Source organism: Lepidochelys kempii, chromosome 6 (assembly GCF_965140265.1).
Source record: "Lepidochelys kempii isolate rLepKem1 chromosome 6, rLepKem1.hap2, whole genome shotgun sequence".
In the NCBI taxonomy this organism is placed as follows: domain Eukaryota; kingdom Metazoa; phylum Chordata; order Testudines; family Cheloniidae; genus Lepidochelys; species Lepidochelys kempii.
This window is the reverse complement of record NC_133261.1, coordinates 100753799-100771077: the sequence shown is the minus strand read 5'-3', so window position 1 is coordinate 100771077 and position 17279 is coordinate 100753799. Positions and strand designations below refer to the sequence as shown.

The window sequence follows — 17279 nt, the reverse complement described above, 5'->3', positions numbered from 1 at the left end:
ATTCCATTTGTGGAATTTCCTCTAGATATTTTTATTAAGTTGGAGGGTGGGGGCCTCTCTCCCACTTATCTTCCTCTCTCAACTTGCCTCCTGGAAGAAGCAGGCCATCTAGACCTGAGTCCTGAGCATCCCCTAAAGAGAACTCCATGCAGAGGGTACATAGTTTATTTTTTGTGTGCTTGCATATGTCCATTTCACTTTAGGTGTGTGCATGCCAGTGCACCGCAGTTAGAGAACTTTTTTTCTCAGAGCACTAGCTGTTGGGATAGTGCCTGCACCCTCTGCACACTCATGCTGCTAACTAAGGGTATAAAGGGGAAAATCCCTTTCAGTTCCTTTTTACTCTTCGTAGATGGTAATGGGAGAATGTGTGTGCTTGTCACACTTTTCCCCTTCTCTTAGAGAAATTGTTTCTAGTTTCTATTGTACATAGTTTGTTAGTTGATTATAGTGATAGCTTATGGTACTTGTTTTAGAAATTTGTCTAGTTTTTTTTATTTATATATATATATATAAAATATTCTTCAGGCTTAAAGCTCAGTACAGGAGTGTGTCTAAATCCCCAGGATTTAAACTCTATTCTGACTGTAACATACCTATACCAGTTATCAACCCTCATTCCAGATGTTTAAAGTATTTAGGAGAGGGTCATGTAAGGCAGAAGTGCCCTCTCTGTAAAGGGTTTAAGACCAGGGCCAAGAAGTTGAGGTAAGTTCATTTTCACCATATCCTGATAGAGGCAGCTTTGCACCCTCACTCGGAACCCAGCCTCTTGGTACGTGGCGGTTCACATTCTACTCTATCTCAAAGTGCACTGTTGGACTTGGAGGGATCCCTCATCAAAGGGAACCAGACAGAAGGCATTCTCCTTCTTTGGTACTGTGTAAATACCAGAAGATGGATACTTTGAATGCCCCTAGCCAGAAGAAGCCCAATTCCTTTTTGAGAGCCAGGTCACTGACAGAGACTTGCAGAAAAAAGTCTGGTACTGAGTTTAGAAATAAGCCAGCCCTAGCTAAACATTCCCCAGTGTCGCATTTGTTGTTTACCGATGTCAAGTTGTTGCTTCTGGCACCGTTTTCAGTACCATTGAGACTGACTCTATTGCCAGGACCTTTAACAGCTTTGATTTCATCTGAGGTACACACTATGCTCTTGGTACAACAACACCTGAGACCTATGTTGCAGTCAGGGACCTTCTTTCCCTCTCAGTTTTAGATTCATTGCTGCTGTGGGAGGAGTTTCATTAGTATCCCATTACAGAAGGACTAGAGCCTCTCCTGGTTCCTCTTCATACAAATCAAAATCTCGGTACCATCATTCTTATAGGAGCAGGTCCAGGGACAGGATGTCTTGCATCTGGTCCCTAGTACCATATCAGGTCCAACAGTGGTATTTTTGGAAATTCTTGGGTTCCTCTGGACTCTAGGTCCTCATTGCCTAGACCATGTGTCACCGTGCTTCAGTGGGTCACAACTGAGAATACCAAATTCAGGACATGCTGCTGAGAAATAGGACAGATACACCCCAAAACTGGTGATTATTCTTCCATAAGACAAACCAATCCAGCAACAAAATTAAACTTCTCTCTTACCACACTGGCTAACAAGAAGTCAGAAATGCAACCTCCTTAGGTATTCCAGTCCTGGATTCAACACCCAGACACTCGACTTAATGATTAGTGGTTATTTAAAACCAATTTAATCAATCAAAGGGTTCTTCTGATCCCATAGGACCAGCCACATACCCAGGTCAATATATAACTCAGATCTTACCCATTAATCATGCTGTTGCCAATCCTTTAGTATCTGGGGGAGGTTTAGATTGGATATTAGGAAAAACTTTTTCACTAAGAGGGTGGTGAAACACTGGAATGAGTTACCTAGGGAGGTGGTAGAATCTCCTTCCTTAGAGGTTTTTAAGGTCAGGCTTGACAAAGCCCTGGCTGGGATGATTTAACTGGGAATTGGTCCTGCTTTGAGCAGGGGGTTGGACTAGATGACCTTCTGGGGTCCCTTCCAACCCTGATATTCTATGATTCTATGATTCTATGATTCTAATATCTAAAAGTTTATTTATAAAAAGAAAGAAAGAGGTGAGAGTTAAAATTGGTTAAAGGAATCAAATACATACAATAATTACAAGGTCCTTGGGTCAGGCTTGAAGCAGTGATGAAATAAACTAATTGGCTTAAGTCAAGTCTCTGGTTGCTCCCAAATGATTGGAAGGTCCTCAGTCCCATGTAGTCTCTGCCAGCTCTGTCAGAAATATGAGTGTGCCCTTTGATTAGAAGTTGGGCTACGTGACTCATTCAGTTTGTGGAAAAATACAGGTAACAAGGTGGCTTTTAATGTCACATGATCTGATCACATGATCTAGTCACATGCTGTTGCATGCTTCGCTGAGTCATAGCAGAGGCCATTATCCATACTCTGGAACATTCACAAGAAAGTCCCTCAGGTGTGGATAAGCCTCTTCTGTGGTCCATTGTGAGTTAAGTGTTCTTTGGTGGGCCATTCAATTTGAATAGTCCCTTCACAACATGCTGGCCAGACTGGATGAAAATTACCCTGTGGCTGATACCACTGGAGCAAACATATTTGAAATAGAGGTACATAATCAATATTCATAACTTCAGATACAAAAAGGATACATGCATAAAAATAGGATAATCATATTCAGCAAACCATAACTTTTCTATTGACACCTTACTTGACACACTTTGTACAAGATTTGTTGCAATTATAGAACAGTGGTAGCAACAATGATCTACATGGTTATATTTTAATCATATAACATCACACCATGTACCAATAAATCTCCATCAAGGCAATATACTGTACCTGCTACCAGTGTTTGTACCGATCCCAGTATCCAGTAAGCAGAGAATGTGCTTCTTTCAGTTGCTTCCTTCAGCTGACCCTTCCAGTTCAAAGACTGCAGAACAGAGGTACACTACAGTGCTTATCTACCCGTTTGTTTCTCCCTGGATGAGACCACTGTCTCTGAATGATTCTCCCCATTTTTGGATGATTATATAACATAACAGGAACTTATGAAAAATATAGCCACCTCCGTTAGTATTCAGGTAGCACTAGTCCAGGGCAATCCACACAAGTTAGTGGATATTTTGAATACTGTGTGTCCTACTTGAGTGATTTTACCACTTAATGATGCCGTCTTGGAGCCTACAAAAATCCTTGGGCAAACTCCCTCTCTGATGCTCACTGCCAAAAGGACTGCAAAAAAGCAGGAGTGAGAAAAGGCAGGAATGCCTACCTGAAACTGGTAAAGTTGCTTGTATAGTAGACACTATTGACTAAACCCAAAATTTAAGAATTTTGGCATGCCTAGAGTTAGGCACCTAAATCCATATTCAGGAAACTAAATAAAAGTGATCTGGTTTTCAGAATAGCTGGTCACCTTTAACTGCCCTCAACTCAGTGTAACTTGTGGGTGCTCAACTCCACTGAAAATTAGGATACATGTTTAGGTACAAACTATGCAGACCAGTCCCCAAGCTCACCCTGCTCTGTATATTGTTGCCAGTAGGATCTATTTTTCACTCTTTTTCAACTTGATTAGCTTCTTCTGATAATCAGATGATACACTGGTTGTTTTGTTGATGATTGTGGAAGGCAACGTTGAGTAGACAAGCTTGTGAGATGAAAGGACACTTGTCCTTCAACTTTAACTTTCTGCTTACCTGTAATTCTTATGAAAGCTAAGAATAACACATCCCATTGATATCTCTGTTGATGTCGTTCATGTAGTCTCTGCCAGCTCCGTCAGAAATATGAGTGTGCTCTTTGGTTAGTAGTTGGAGTATGTGACTCGTATTCAGAATATTACTATATATGTTTAGGAATTAGATGGATTAAAACATACACTTTTATGTGCAAATGTCAATGTGCTGGATGATGCTTTTGTTATGTTAAGATTTGACTACACCTTTCTTTACTTTGCTCTCCAATATGCAAGACTCACTCTTTCTATTAGATGTATGGCAATGCAAGAGGCGGAAGCTGGCATCCCTCAGGTAGTGATGGATGTGTGGTCAGCTGTGGTAAAAAGTCTGTCCATGATTGAAAGAATAAGATGGTATTTATTATGCAGGTTAATTTCTGGTTGTTTTCTTTCTTTTAAGGGTTTGACAACTATGCTATCTGTGTGAAATTTTAAGTGGTTCATAACAAAGTGCCTATATATATATTTTTCCCATAGGTCTGTCTGTGAGAAGTGTTTGCTGGCGAGGAGACCATATCCTAGTTGGGACACAAGACAGTGAAATTTTTGAGATTGTTGTGCATGAACGCAATAAGCCTTTCCTGATCATGCAGGGGCACTGTGAAGGAGAGCTGTGGGCTCTGGCAGTCCATCCTACAAAACCATTGGCCATGACTGGAAGTGATGACCGATCAGTCAGGTTAGCAACAACAACAACACCCTCCCTCCCCCGCCCCCCCAACAACAAAATGACCAACAATAATACACCAAACTAAAGCTCCCCACCCAGATTATGTATAGCTTTATAGATGAGACTTCATCTTTAGAAAAACAATTGAAATGTAAAAATGCAAAATGATTTATGGCATGTCATATTGTGATATTGAACCAACATAATTTATTCTTTAACTCTAAATACTGAGTACTTTGCTGATGGAGGTCTGAAAACAGTGGCAGAAATGGGTAGTTTTCAAAATGGAAATCAAGGCCTTAATTTGAACTCAAATGGTGGAAGGGATTACTTTCATAATTTCAATGATAGTAAATAAGGTAGGTTTCAGAGTAACACCCGTGTTAGTCTGTATTCGCAAAAAGAGAAGGAGGACTTGTGGCACCTTAGAGACTAACCAATTTATTTGAGCATGAGCTTTCGTGAGCTATAGCTCACTTTATCGGATGAAGTCCGATGAAGTGAGCTGTAGCTCACGAAAGCTCATGCTCAAATAAATTGGTTAGTCTCTAAGGTGCCACAAGTCCTCCTTCTCTTTTTAGTAAATAAGATGAGTGCCAAAATTTTCAAACTTGGGTAACTAAAGTTATGCACCTAAATTTATATCTGAGTATCTAAGAAGTGATTTAACTTTCAGAGGTGCTGCAAAGCATCCACAACTCCCAAGTTAAATAATTTTGACTGATGTCTTTTGTGAACCTTTTGTCCAAACTATATCAGGCATTACTGAGATACCTTCTTTTGTGCTGATATGGTACAGTACCTTATAATTCTTATTTACATCATGTTTTTTTTAAATGTGATAGAATTGCATTTCAGACTTGTGACATTTTTGTTTACTTAATGTAACTTAATGTATCTATATTTGTTAAATAAGGCTACAGTCCAATAAATCCTAGTAAATTATTCTCCTTTACATAGTTTTTTTAAACATTTTTCAGATTAAGTGTAGTGTCATTTTTTGCTAATCTGCTAGGAGTTACATTAATATAATAAAAAATTAATTGACATGCTATTGTAAAATTCCATGCTTGAAAAGGCATGATTAGTATAAGTTAGAAATTATATTGGTATCTGGTCACATGCAGAAAGTTGTGCTACATTGTGAATGATAAATAATTAATAGAAAGGGAGGCATTTGTGTTGTAAAATTTTCAGTTGTTCATTCAGTAATCTTTAACTAAATGAGTAGTATACACTTTAAGCAATAGAAAATTCAGGTTTTACAAATAAGTACTGTTCTTTCAAACAAAATGAGTCTGTCTCTGCAGATTCACGAATTTGGTACTCAATCGTTCTCTTAAATGTACAAACACTCATTGCTGTATGCAAAGCTTGTAACTTTGTTAGTTTTGGAAGTTGTTGATAGCAAATGACTTTGGAATATAGGTGTAGTGCTGCATTCAGAATATATTCTATGAAGTTGAAATCTTCACTTTTTTTATCAGAAAACAGCCATTCCTTACATGATTTTATTTAATATTTTATTTTAGAATTTGGAGCCTAATAGACCATGCATTGATTGCACGGTGCAATATGGAAGAACCAATTCGCTGTGCAGCTGTTAGTACTGATGGAATCCATCTTGCACTTGGCATGAAGGATGGCTCTTTCACTGTACTTCGAGTCAGGTAGGTACAAAGATTAGAAAATTATAAATAAATTATAAACTTTTTCTTAAGTAATCTGTGCATATTTCTGTTTTGTTTTATGTAGAAAACATGCTAAGAAAGCATTTAAACTTTAATTTTAAACACAGGTTCACAGGCTATTTATGTCTAGTCGTTACTCTGAAAGCATATTAAGAAAAGTACATTTGTACAAGGAATAGTAAATTTCTGAATTCAGAAGAAAATTTTGTCAGGCACATTCTTGAAACAGTGAGCTTGACAACAAGATGATATTCTCTTTTGTGCTTGTGACATATTTTCTTTCTCCCTTACAGGGATATGACAGAGGTTGTTCATATTAAAGACAGGAAAGAAGCCATTCATGAATTAAAATATTCACCAGATGGGACTTTCCTTGCTGTTGGCTCCAATGACAGCTCTGTTGATATTTATGGTGTTGTTCAGCGGTACAAAAAAGTTGGGGAATGTGTTGGATCTGTAAGTTTCATCACTCATATGGACTGGTCTTCAGACAGTAAATATTTACAGACCAATGATGGCAGTGGGAAAAGACTTTTTTACAAGATGCCAAGTAAGATTTTGTATTTTTATAATTTACTTTATTTTATAAATTCAATCCACAGTATATAGTTAATAAATCTTGGTTTGAAACATTAAGTTGTCAAGGGCATGGAAACTGAACAAAAATGTTATGGACCAAGTAATTATTCAGTGGATAACATGTATGAGAAAATTAGAGACTTGTCCATAAATAGTCTGCCCATTCAGATTTGTCTTCATATTCTAGACTGTTACAGTACTCTGGCTTGGGTAACTAAGCATTTCTGAGCCATAATTGCTTAATTTTAATTAAATATTCTTATCTTTCTCTTATTAGCAGCATGTTTGCTTTATTACAGTGTTATTTAAAAAAAAATTTGAAACCATTTTTTTAAAATCAGTGGATCGTTCTGAAGAATATGTCTCCTCCTTCCACCTTTTAAAAAAAGATTAATTCTTCTTTGAGTGGTTGCACATCTCTTCCACTGAGGTGTGTTTATGTCCAGTGCACCTGAGCCAGACAGTTCTCTGTAGCAATACCTGTCAGTGTGGAAAATACTTTCTGCACTTCCTCGTGGCCCCAGGCAAGTGTATACAGGGTGACCCGCTCCATCCTCTCCTTCTGTTCTTCTAACAAGCAGCTAGAGGCAGTGAGAAACTCCTTGTGCTCTGTCATGGTTTTCCCTCTCATATTGAGATGTTTCTCTTTTGTAAACAGATCATTCACAAGTGCAAATAGTGAGACAGTAGTACCCATTTTAACAATTCTTTATTGTTTAATCATTTTGTGGGTTTTTTTTTCTGCACCCTGCAAACAGAGATCTCTTCCTTTCAGACTGAGAGGTTATGCCAGGACCTCTGGAGTTTACTCATTGCCTCTCTTGCGAAGTGTCTGAGATCATAAAATCCCATACCTGTCCTGCTGGAAGTGCCTCTCCACTTCTCTCAAAAATCTGAAAAAGCTTAATCCTTCCACTGTGAAAAGAGGAAGTACTCCTTGTCTCTGGGTTCCTTTCACAAAGAATTGAGACCTAAATTTGTCACAAAATCCAAAAAGAGCACTTCATGTCTTAAAAAGGCCACTGAAGTGTCTCTAAGAACATTCCTCACGATCTGCTCAGTGCTGAGGTTAGACCAAGAGCTTCAGCTCCGTGCTCCCCTGGCATCCGTCATTCCATCTCTCAATTCCAGTGACTGGTATGCTGCTCTCAATCTCCAAAATGCCTGCTTTCATTTGACAACCCATCCAAGCCATAGAAAGTACCTGAAGTTTGTAGGCCTTCATTGCCAATATACTGTCCTCCTTTTTGGTCTGTCATCTGCTCTAAGGGTGTTTACCAAATGCATGGCAATAGGAGCAGCTCACCTCAGAAACATTGGCATTCAGGTATTCCCTTACCTGGACAATTGAGTTGTCTGTGACTATTCCAGAGATCAAGTAGAGATCAGCATCAAACAGTCTTCACCTCAGATGCTTACAGGGATGGCTGAAGTCTGTGTATCATCCAGTCAAGTATTCTCTGGATTCCAATTCACATACCTGCAAGAGTGCTTTCCTGACTGAACTGTTGGAAAGACTAATCAACATTTTCAGGGGTGTGCCCTTTCCCACTCCTTTTCCATCCCTGACCTTGACTACGGAGGTGTGTCAGGGCACATCACTCACCACTGGGCTGGTGCCTTCTCCTAGTCACTCTGAGCATTGCTCGAGGCCGACAACCCTCCCCCTCCTTAGTTTGCACACCATCACTTTGTCTCTGCATTCACTTGCAGCCCCCCTTGTAGTCTCAGGAACCTCAATGCCCTCTTCCTGGTTTGGCCCTCTGGCTATGTCACTATCCATGTTTTCTCCCTTTCGGGGGTCTTACCGTGCCTCAGTGGGTCACAGCTAAGAATGCCAAATTCAGGATATACTCTTGAGAAATAAGGCAGACTCACCCAAAATTGGTAGTTAGTCTATCATTGGATTATACCGAGCCAGTAAGAAGAATGAATTTCTGTATCACCACACTAGTTAACAAGAAGTCAAAAATGCGATCTCCTTAGGCTTTCCAGTCCTTGGCTCACCACCTAGACACACTGGGCTTTATGATGAGTGGTTACTGAAAACAATTTAATCAGATGTAGGGTCCTTCCAATCCCAAGGGATCAGCCTCTTAGCCTGGTCAATATATAACTCAGATATTACCCAATAATCACACTGATGCCAATCCTTTAGTAGCTAAAAATTAAAGGTTTAATAATATAAAAAAGAAGGAAAAGAGGGTTATTGAATGATTAAAGGATAAGAACATAAGAATGGCCATACTGGGTCAGACCAAAGGTCCATCCAGCCCAGTATCCTGTCTACCGACAATGGCCAATGCCAGGTGCCCCAGAGGGAGTGAACCTAACAGGTAATGATAAAGTGATCTCTCTCCTGCCATCCATCTCCACCCTCTGACAAACAGAGGCTAGGTATACCATTCCTTACCCATCCTGGCTAATAGCCATTAATGGACTTAACTTCCATGAATTTATCCAGTTCTCTTTTCAATCCTGTTATAGTCCTAGCCTTCAGAACCTCCTCATTCAAGGAGTTCCACAGGTTGACTGTGCTCTGAGTGAAGAACTTCCTTTTATTTGTTTTAAAGCTGCTGCCCATTAATTTCATTTGGTGGCCCCTAGTTCTTATATTATGGGAACAAGTAAATAACTTTTCCTTATTCATTTTCTCCACACCACTCATGATTTTATATACCTTTATCATATCCCCCCTTAGTCTCCTCTTTTCCAAGCTAAAAAGTCCTAGCCTCTTTAATCTCTCCTCATATGGGACCCGTTCCAAACCCTGAATCATTGTAGTTGCCCTCTTCTGAACCTTTTCTAATGCCAGTATATCTTTTTTGAGATGAGGACCACATCTCTACGCAGTATTCAAGATGTGGGCGTACCATGGATTTATATAAGGGGAATAAGATATTCTCCATCTTATTCTCTATCCCTTTTTTAATTATTCCTAACATCCCGTTTGCTTTTTTGACTGCTGCTGCACACTGCGTGGACATCTTCAAGGAACTATCCACAATAACTCCAAGATCTTTCTCCTGATTAGTTGTAGCTAAATTAGCCCCCATCATATTGTATGTATAGTTGGGGTTATTTTTCCAATGTGCATTACTTTACATTTATCCACATTAAATTTCATTTGTTACGCAATCACGTAGTTTTGTGAGATCTTTTTGAAGTTCTTCATAGTCTGCTTTGGTCTTAACTATCTTGAGCAGTTTAGTATCATCTGCAGACTTTGCCACTTCACTGTTTACCCCTTTCTCCAGATCGTTTATGAATAAGTTGAATAGGATGGATCCTAGGAACTGACCCTTGGGGAACACCACTAGTTGCCCGTCTCCATTATGAAAATTTACCATTTATTCCTACCCTTTGTTCCCTGTCTTTTAACCAGTTCTCAATCCATGAAAGGATCATCCCGATTATCCCATGACAACTTAATTTACGTAAGAGCCTTTGGTGAGGGATCTTGTCAAAGGCTTTCTGGAAATCTAAGTACAATATGTCCACTGGATCCCCCTTGTCCACATGCTTGTTGACCCCCTCAAAAAACTCTAATAGATTAGTAAGACATGATCTCACTTTACAGAAACCATGTTGACTTTTGCATAACAATTTATGTTCTTCTATGTGTCTGACAATTTTATTCTTTACTATTGTTTCAACTAATTTGCCCGGTACTGACGTTAGATTTACCGGTCTGTAATTGCCAGGATCACCTCTAGAGCCTTTCTTAAATATTGGTGTTACATTAGCTATCTTCCAGTCCTTGGGTACAGAAGCTGATTTAAAGGACAGGTTACAAACCATAGTTAATAATTCCGCAATTTCACATTTGAGTTCTTTCAGAACTCTTGGGTGAATGCCATCTGGTCCTGGTGACTTGTTACTGTTAAGTTTCTCAATTAATTCCAAAACCTCCTCTAGTGACACTTCAAACTGTGACAATTCCTCAGATTTGTCACCTACAAAAGCTCAGGTTTTGGGAATCTCCCTAACATCTGCAGCCGTGAAGACTGAAACAAAGAATTAATTTAGTTTCTCTGCGATGACTTTATCCTCTTTAAGTGCTCCTTTTGTATCTCGATCGTCTAGGGACCCCACTGGCTGGTTAGCAGGCTTCCTGCTTCTGATGTACTTAAAAAAACATTTTGTTATTACTTTTTGAGTTTTTGGCTAGCTGTTCTTCAAACTCCTTTTTGGTTTTTCTTATTACATTTTTTACATTTAATTGAGCAGTGTTTATGCTCCTTTCTATTACCTCACTAGGATTTGACTTCTACTTTTTAAAAGATGCCTTTTTATCTCTCACTGCTTCTTTTACATGGTTGTTAAGCCACAGTGGCTCTTTTTTAGTTCTTCCACTGTGTTTTTTAATTTGGGGTATACATTTAAGTTGAGCCTCTATTATGGTGTCTTTGAAAAGTGTCCATGCAGCTTGCAGGGATTTCACTCTAGCCCAGAGGTGAGCAAACTATGGCCTGCAGGCCACATCCGGCCTGCGGGCCTGTCCTGCCCGGCCCCTGAGCTCCTGGCCTGGGAGGCTAGCCCCCAGCCCCTCCCCTGCTGTCCCTCCTCCCCCGCAGCCTCAGCACGCTGAGCCACCGGCACAATGCTCTGGGTGGCCGGGCAACACAGTTGCAGAGTCGCGGCCTGACTCTGTGGTCTGGGCGGCGCGGTAAGGGGGCGGGGGGGTTGGATAGAGGGCAGGGGAGTTGAGGGGGGTGGTCAGAGAATGGGATGTGGATTGGGGTCAGGGCAGTCAGAAGGCGGGGAACAGGGGGGTTGGATGGGGCAGGGGTCCCGGGGGGCAAGTCAGGAATGAGAGGGCGGGTTGGATGGGGCAGCAGGGGGCAGCTAGGGGTGCGGGGTCTGGGGGGGGTCAGCGGACAGGGAACAGGGAGTGGTGGATGGGGTAAGAGTCCTGGGGGGGCTGTCAGGGAACAGGGTGGGTTGGATGGGGCAGGAGTCCTGGGGGAGCCATCAGGGGGCAAGAAGCGGGGGGGGGAGTCAGATAGGCGGGGGCTGGGCCGTGCCTGGCTGTTTGGGGAGACACAACCTCCCCTAACTGGCCCTCAATAAAATTTTGGAAACCCGATGTGGCCCTCAGGCCAAAAAGTTTGCCCATCCCTGCTCTAGTCACTGTATCTTTTAATTTCTGTTTAACTAACCTCCTCATTTTTGCATAATTCCCCTTTCTGAAATTAAATGCCACAGTGTTGGGATGTTGAGGTGTTCTTCCCACCACAGGAATGTTAAATGTTATTATATTATGGTCACTATTTCCAAGCGGTCCTGTTATAGTTACCTCTTGGACCAGATCCTGTGCTCCACTCTCTCTCTCACATATAGTGCCACTCCGCCCCCCACACGACCTGTTCTGTCCTTCCAATGTATTTTGTACCCCGGAATGATTGTGTCCCATTGATTGTCCTCACTCCACCAGGTTTCTGTGATGCCTATTATATCAACATCCTCCTTTAACACGAGGCAGTCTAGTTCACCCATCTTATTATTTAGAGTTCTAACCTTTGTGTACAAGCACTTTAAAAAACTTGTCACTGTTTATTTGACTGCCCTTTTCTGATGTGTCAGATTCTTTATAGGAATGTTTCTTATCTGATCTGACCCATACTTTATCCTCTTCCATCCTCTCCTCCTGACTAAAACCTAGAGAATCTCTATCAATAGATTCTCCTCTAATAGAAGTCTCTGTCCGATCCATGTGCGTCTCTGCAGCAATCAACTTTCCCCCATCTCTTAGTTTAAAAACTGCTCTGCAACCTTTTTAATGTTAAGTGCCAGCAGTCTGGATCCACTTTGGTTTAGGTGGAGCCCATTCTTCCAGTATAGGTTCCCTCTATCCCATCATATACATACAAATGATTTTCAGTATTCATAGATCAGGATCACAGCAGTAATGGAATGAAGTGCTAGCTTGCAAAAGTCTCTCCGTGATCACCAAAACGGATTGGGAGTCATCAGTCCTTGTTTAGAGCGCCTTTGTTAGAAATCCAGTCCAGAGAAAGAAGCACGAAATGAAGACAAAATGGAGATGTCTCGGGTGTCTTTTTATATCCTCTGCGATGTCCATGGGATTTTACTGTCCCAAACAAAGCCCACAGACCTGTTTGTGGAAAGTTACTGGCCCAAGATGGAGTCCAGGGTCACGTGAGCATATTGCATGTCCTTACATGGTTTGCTGACTCACATGGGGGGACCGTTGGCCCCTTGGTGTCTGAGGCATCCTCAGGGAGAGCCCATTATTAGACTGAAGTGTCCTTAATGAGCCATCCACACATAGCTGTGTAGCCTTGATGTAAATCTATTTGTGAGGTATCACGCAGGAACAAACACATTTGAGATACAAATACAAAGCCAATATTCATAACTTTAGATACAAAAATGATACGTGGATTTAATCAGGATAATCCAACTTAAACAGATTCTCTGTTCAGATGCTTCTAGCACTTCTTCCAAAAGAGGTCTGTGACAAGCTCTATCTGGCCTTCCCTGACCCTTCTGCTGGAGGCGCCAGTACCCTGACACCTCTCTGCTCAGGCCAGCCTACCAAAAAAAGTAGTCTCCCAGAGGGAAGGGCCAGGAGGAGACACTGAACAATCAGGAGCCAGCAGACCCATTAAGAAGGCTTGACCTTGAGAAGAAGGCAGAATTGAGTGAGACTGGGACACAGGAGGAGCTTCTCAGTATTAGCTCAGAACCTAGGGCCAGGTCATAGTCTTACCTTCAAGTGCTGCAATTAAGTGCTTGCCTTTGAGGTTTTGTTTGTTTATTTTAAGGCTCAGATAGGCAAATTCTGAGTTTATTTTTATTTAACTGTTTAAACAGTGACACTGAGCTGACAGTATAGGCTGCGTAACAGGACTCCAAAACTTACGGACTAAGGCATGGAGCGCCTGTAGTACCATGTTTGGCCCCACAGAGGGCGCTATGGAGCAACCCTGCTTACCACAACTTGGTACTAGAAGTGGGATTGACTCCTTCTGTCCATGGAGGAGAGCGTATGACTCTGGTTCAGTAGCAGCAGGTTCAGGCAGAGTCCCAGCAACTTTTCATGGAAGTACAAAAGGAGGTCTGGTGAACTACCCTGTTGCAACAAGCTGTGCTCCTTGAGCTACTGCAGCAGCAGTTCCCAGAGGCTATGCTTAGTGATGAGCTGCCAAAATCTGAAGAACCGGTTCCTTCAGTCGCTCCGGGTCTTTGGCGGCCCTGAGGCACCTGCCGCCAAAGACCCGGCGTGAGTGAAGGACCCGCTGCCAAAGTGCCGCCAAAGACCCGGAGCGCTGCCAGGTGAGTAAAAAGGAATTCTCAAGGGGAGCCTCCCCAGTCGAGAGCTCAGGCTGGCCGGACAGGACGGTCCTGCGGGCCAGATGTGGCCTGCGGGCCGGAGTTTGCCCAGCCCTTTAACAACCGGTTCTATACCGGCTTCTAAATTTAACATCCTGTTTGCGCAAACCGGTGCGAACCAGCTCCAGCTCACCAGTGGCTATGCTCAAGCGGAAAAATGGCCAGTCCTATTCCGAAGTGATGCTGTTGGGGCCAGGCACAGCCCTTTGCAGATTGGGACCCACTGATAATCCTGAGATGTACCTTGTAACATTTGAGTAGATGTCTCCTGCCCATCAGTTGGAAGAGACCAACTGAGTTGTGTGATTAGCTCCTTTTGTTTCTGGGGAAGCTCAGGTGGCTTACTAGGCCTCAGGTGATGAAGCTGCAAAGTAGTACGATACCGTGAAAGTCACCATTCTCATCCCCTGGGGGTATCACTAGAGATTTACTGGTGCCAGTTCCAGACAGAAACTTTCTCACTTGGGGCATGATCCTAGGTTGTGCCCCAGCAGCTAAAGAATTGGCCCACCCACTGGCTTTGTTCTCCATCTGAGATCATAGAGTCTGTGTTGTTCAAACAGTATCTACAGGTTTTGCTGGCTACCATTCAAACCTGGGTACACCAACACAACCCAGCATACTGACAGCTGCCGTCCAATTCAGGGGACTTTATGTCAGAAAGTTGGCCTGTCCAATGTGAGTGACCTAGGCCTAGTGAAGACTGACCCCAACCTCCTGAGGAATCAATCCGGGGCAGCAGGGCTGGGAGCTCCTGGAGTAGTCCCAGAATGAGGGGTACCCACCCGATAGACCCCAGAAGGCATCCGGCAACCACTGCAAGGGCTGTCAGAGGGGGATCGCATGGAGTCATTCCCAGGAGCAGGCTAAGGTGCTATCTGTTGTCAAATGGTCATCTATTTCTGCTGTGGGAAGCTGGGATGTGTCTGCTGCTTGTGCTCCCTCATGTAGTGTGATTTCACGGACTGTGGCTTGCAGAGTTCTGGGATCTCTTTGGCAGAACAGACTAGAACTGTTGCTGAGCATTTGTAGCTCCAGTAGTCCTAGGGGGCCAAACAATGTTGGGGCTAATAAATTTAAGGTGCTCCCAACCCCTAATCTGGGAGACCCTACTGGATCCTGGATAGCTACAGAAGGATGACCTGGTGCACATGAACAGTGTCCACGAGGACACTTATTCCTACTCCACAGCCTGGGTACATTGGAATTTAAGAGAGCAAGCTAGAATGCTTTTGGTCAGTGTAACTCCCAATTTGTCATGGGAGGTAATAATTGGGAAGGACTGACAACACTACTATCTCGCTGCTCAGTGAGACCAGACCAATTTCTGATTGTGGGCTCCAACCTCTGTGATGACTAGCCGGGAAGTCTTGGTTGCAAACAGCTCTGGCAGCTAACAAGTCAGCTGATAGCTCAACAGGACTGCCTCAGGATAGCCCTCTTCCCAAGCCTGCTGGCAGCTCAACAGGACTACTTTGGAATAATCCTTTTCTGGATATTGACCTAATGTTAGACAGGTTCTTTCATTTGGTCCAGGAACAATGAGGAGTTGACAGCATTAGCGAGATGTACACCCTGGTTGCAGTGGTTAATGGAACCATCACTAATGAGGCTCAGGCCTCCCAGTTTCCCCAATTTGATTTGCAAAATGACTTGCTCTCTACAGAGGAGAACAACACCTCGATGGGTGACTTACTTCACCAGCTCCTGGTGTCTCAAAACATTCGGAAAGAAGTACTATGGCTGGCACATGTAGTTCCCTTCATTGTTCCTTGGGAAGAGATATAACCCTCGAGTGGGTGCTGGCCAGATATTTTGGCCACAGATCTACCAATAAGTGGTGAGCTTTTGTGTGTCTTACCTTGAGTGCTAACAGTAGCATCTAAAGGAAACCTCTGGGCTCTCTTAATCCTCTTACCTCTCGTAAGTATGCCATTTGAGTGGGTAGGGATGGACATATTGGGGCATTTGGAAAAAAGTGCAAGGGAGCAACAATAGATCCAGATCATAGTGGATTATGCAGCCTATTACCCAGAGGTTGTTCCCTTCTTCTCAATTACTGCCAAAGCCATAGCCATGGCGTTTGTCTTTATTTTCACTCAAGACTCTTAAGCAAATGCTAAAAAAGTTTGTGAAGACGGACTACAGGGATTGGAAACAGCTGCTTCCCTATCTCCTCTTTGCAGTATGAGAGGTTCCCCAGGCCTCAACAGGCTTCTCACCCTTTTAACTCTTACATGGCCAATGGCCTCAACGAATCTTGGGTCTCCTTAAAGAGCAGCTGTCATGCTCTCAGAAATGTGTTTCAGTATATCCTACTAATGTGTGAGTGTCTTAAATGACTGGGACAACTTGTGAAGGAGACTCTCCTATGGGCCCAAAAAACCCAGGCCCAACAGTATAGTAAAGGTGTCTAGGAGAGGATTTTTCAGCCTAGGAGACCGCATGCTTCTGCTCCTCCCCAACGTGGAGAGCAAACTCCTGACCAAATTGTTGCACCCATATGAGGTTGTCCACTGAGTCAGAGACGTGAGTTATAAATTTCAATATTTGGACAAAAAGAAACACCAGATCTACCAAGTAAATATGTTAAAACCCTGGTGGGCTCAGGAAAACATACTTATAGATCTTGGGGAACTCCCTGAGGATCTGAGCCCTTAGACACAAGAAACAGACAGCCTTGAGGATGTGCTAGTAGCTTAAACTCTTGCCCCTAACTTGACACTGGCAAGCAAGGAATTTGTTGACATGGTTTCCTCCATTCAACTAGGTCATCAAATGCTGAATTCCAACCAACCCAGAGGTAAAAGTAGAACGTGGAACTTATCATATTCCTGAGTAACTCCATGGAATCATACACTGGGAAGTATGAGCCATGTTAGATCTTGGCATCTTTGAGGAGTCCAAAAGCTCCTAGTGTAGCCTGGTAATGCTGGTTCCCAAGCCAGATGGTACCACCCAATTTTGTATGGACTTCAGGAGGCGTAATACAGTGTCCCGATTTGATGTTTACTCAATGCAGTGTGTCAAACTTCTCAACGTTTATTTTTAGTACAAATTGGCAGTCCGCATGTGGTACACATGGCCTCTGTGCCAAAGTAATAAAAAAGGTAAGATTAACTTTGAATTCAATAAAATGTAAGTTTGGGATGCAGGAAATTTGGTACCTGGAGTATCTAATGGGGAATGGCCAGCTTTAACCACTGCAAGATAAGACAGAGGCCTTAAGAAGG

The 17279-nt window shown here is 42.6% G+C and overlaps 1 protein-coding gene across 12 annotated transcripts in view; it reads left to right on the top strand.

Annotated features, from left to right (window-relative positions):
- The window catches only part of EML5 (EMAP like 5), a 294529-nt gene that overhangs the window by 91162 nt on the left and 186088 nt on the right, over positions 1-17279 (top strand). For all 12 annotated transcript variants that reach the window (XM_073349378.1, XM_073349377.1, XM_073349376.1 and 9 more), the window contains exons 7-9: positions 4225-4426; positions 5950-6087; positions 6402-6658. In XM_073349378.1, coding sequence (XP_073205479.1) covers positions 4225-4426; positions 5950-6087; positions 6402-6658 — 597 coding nt within the window. The remainder of the gene's footprint in view (positions 1-4224; positions 4427-5949; positions 6088-6401; positions 6659-17279) is intronic.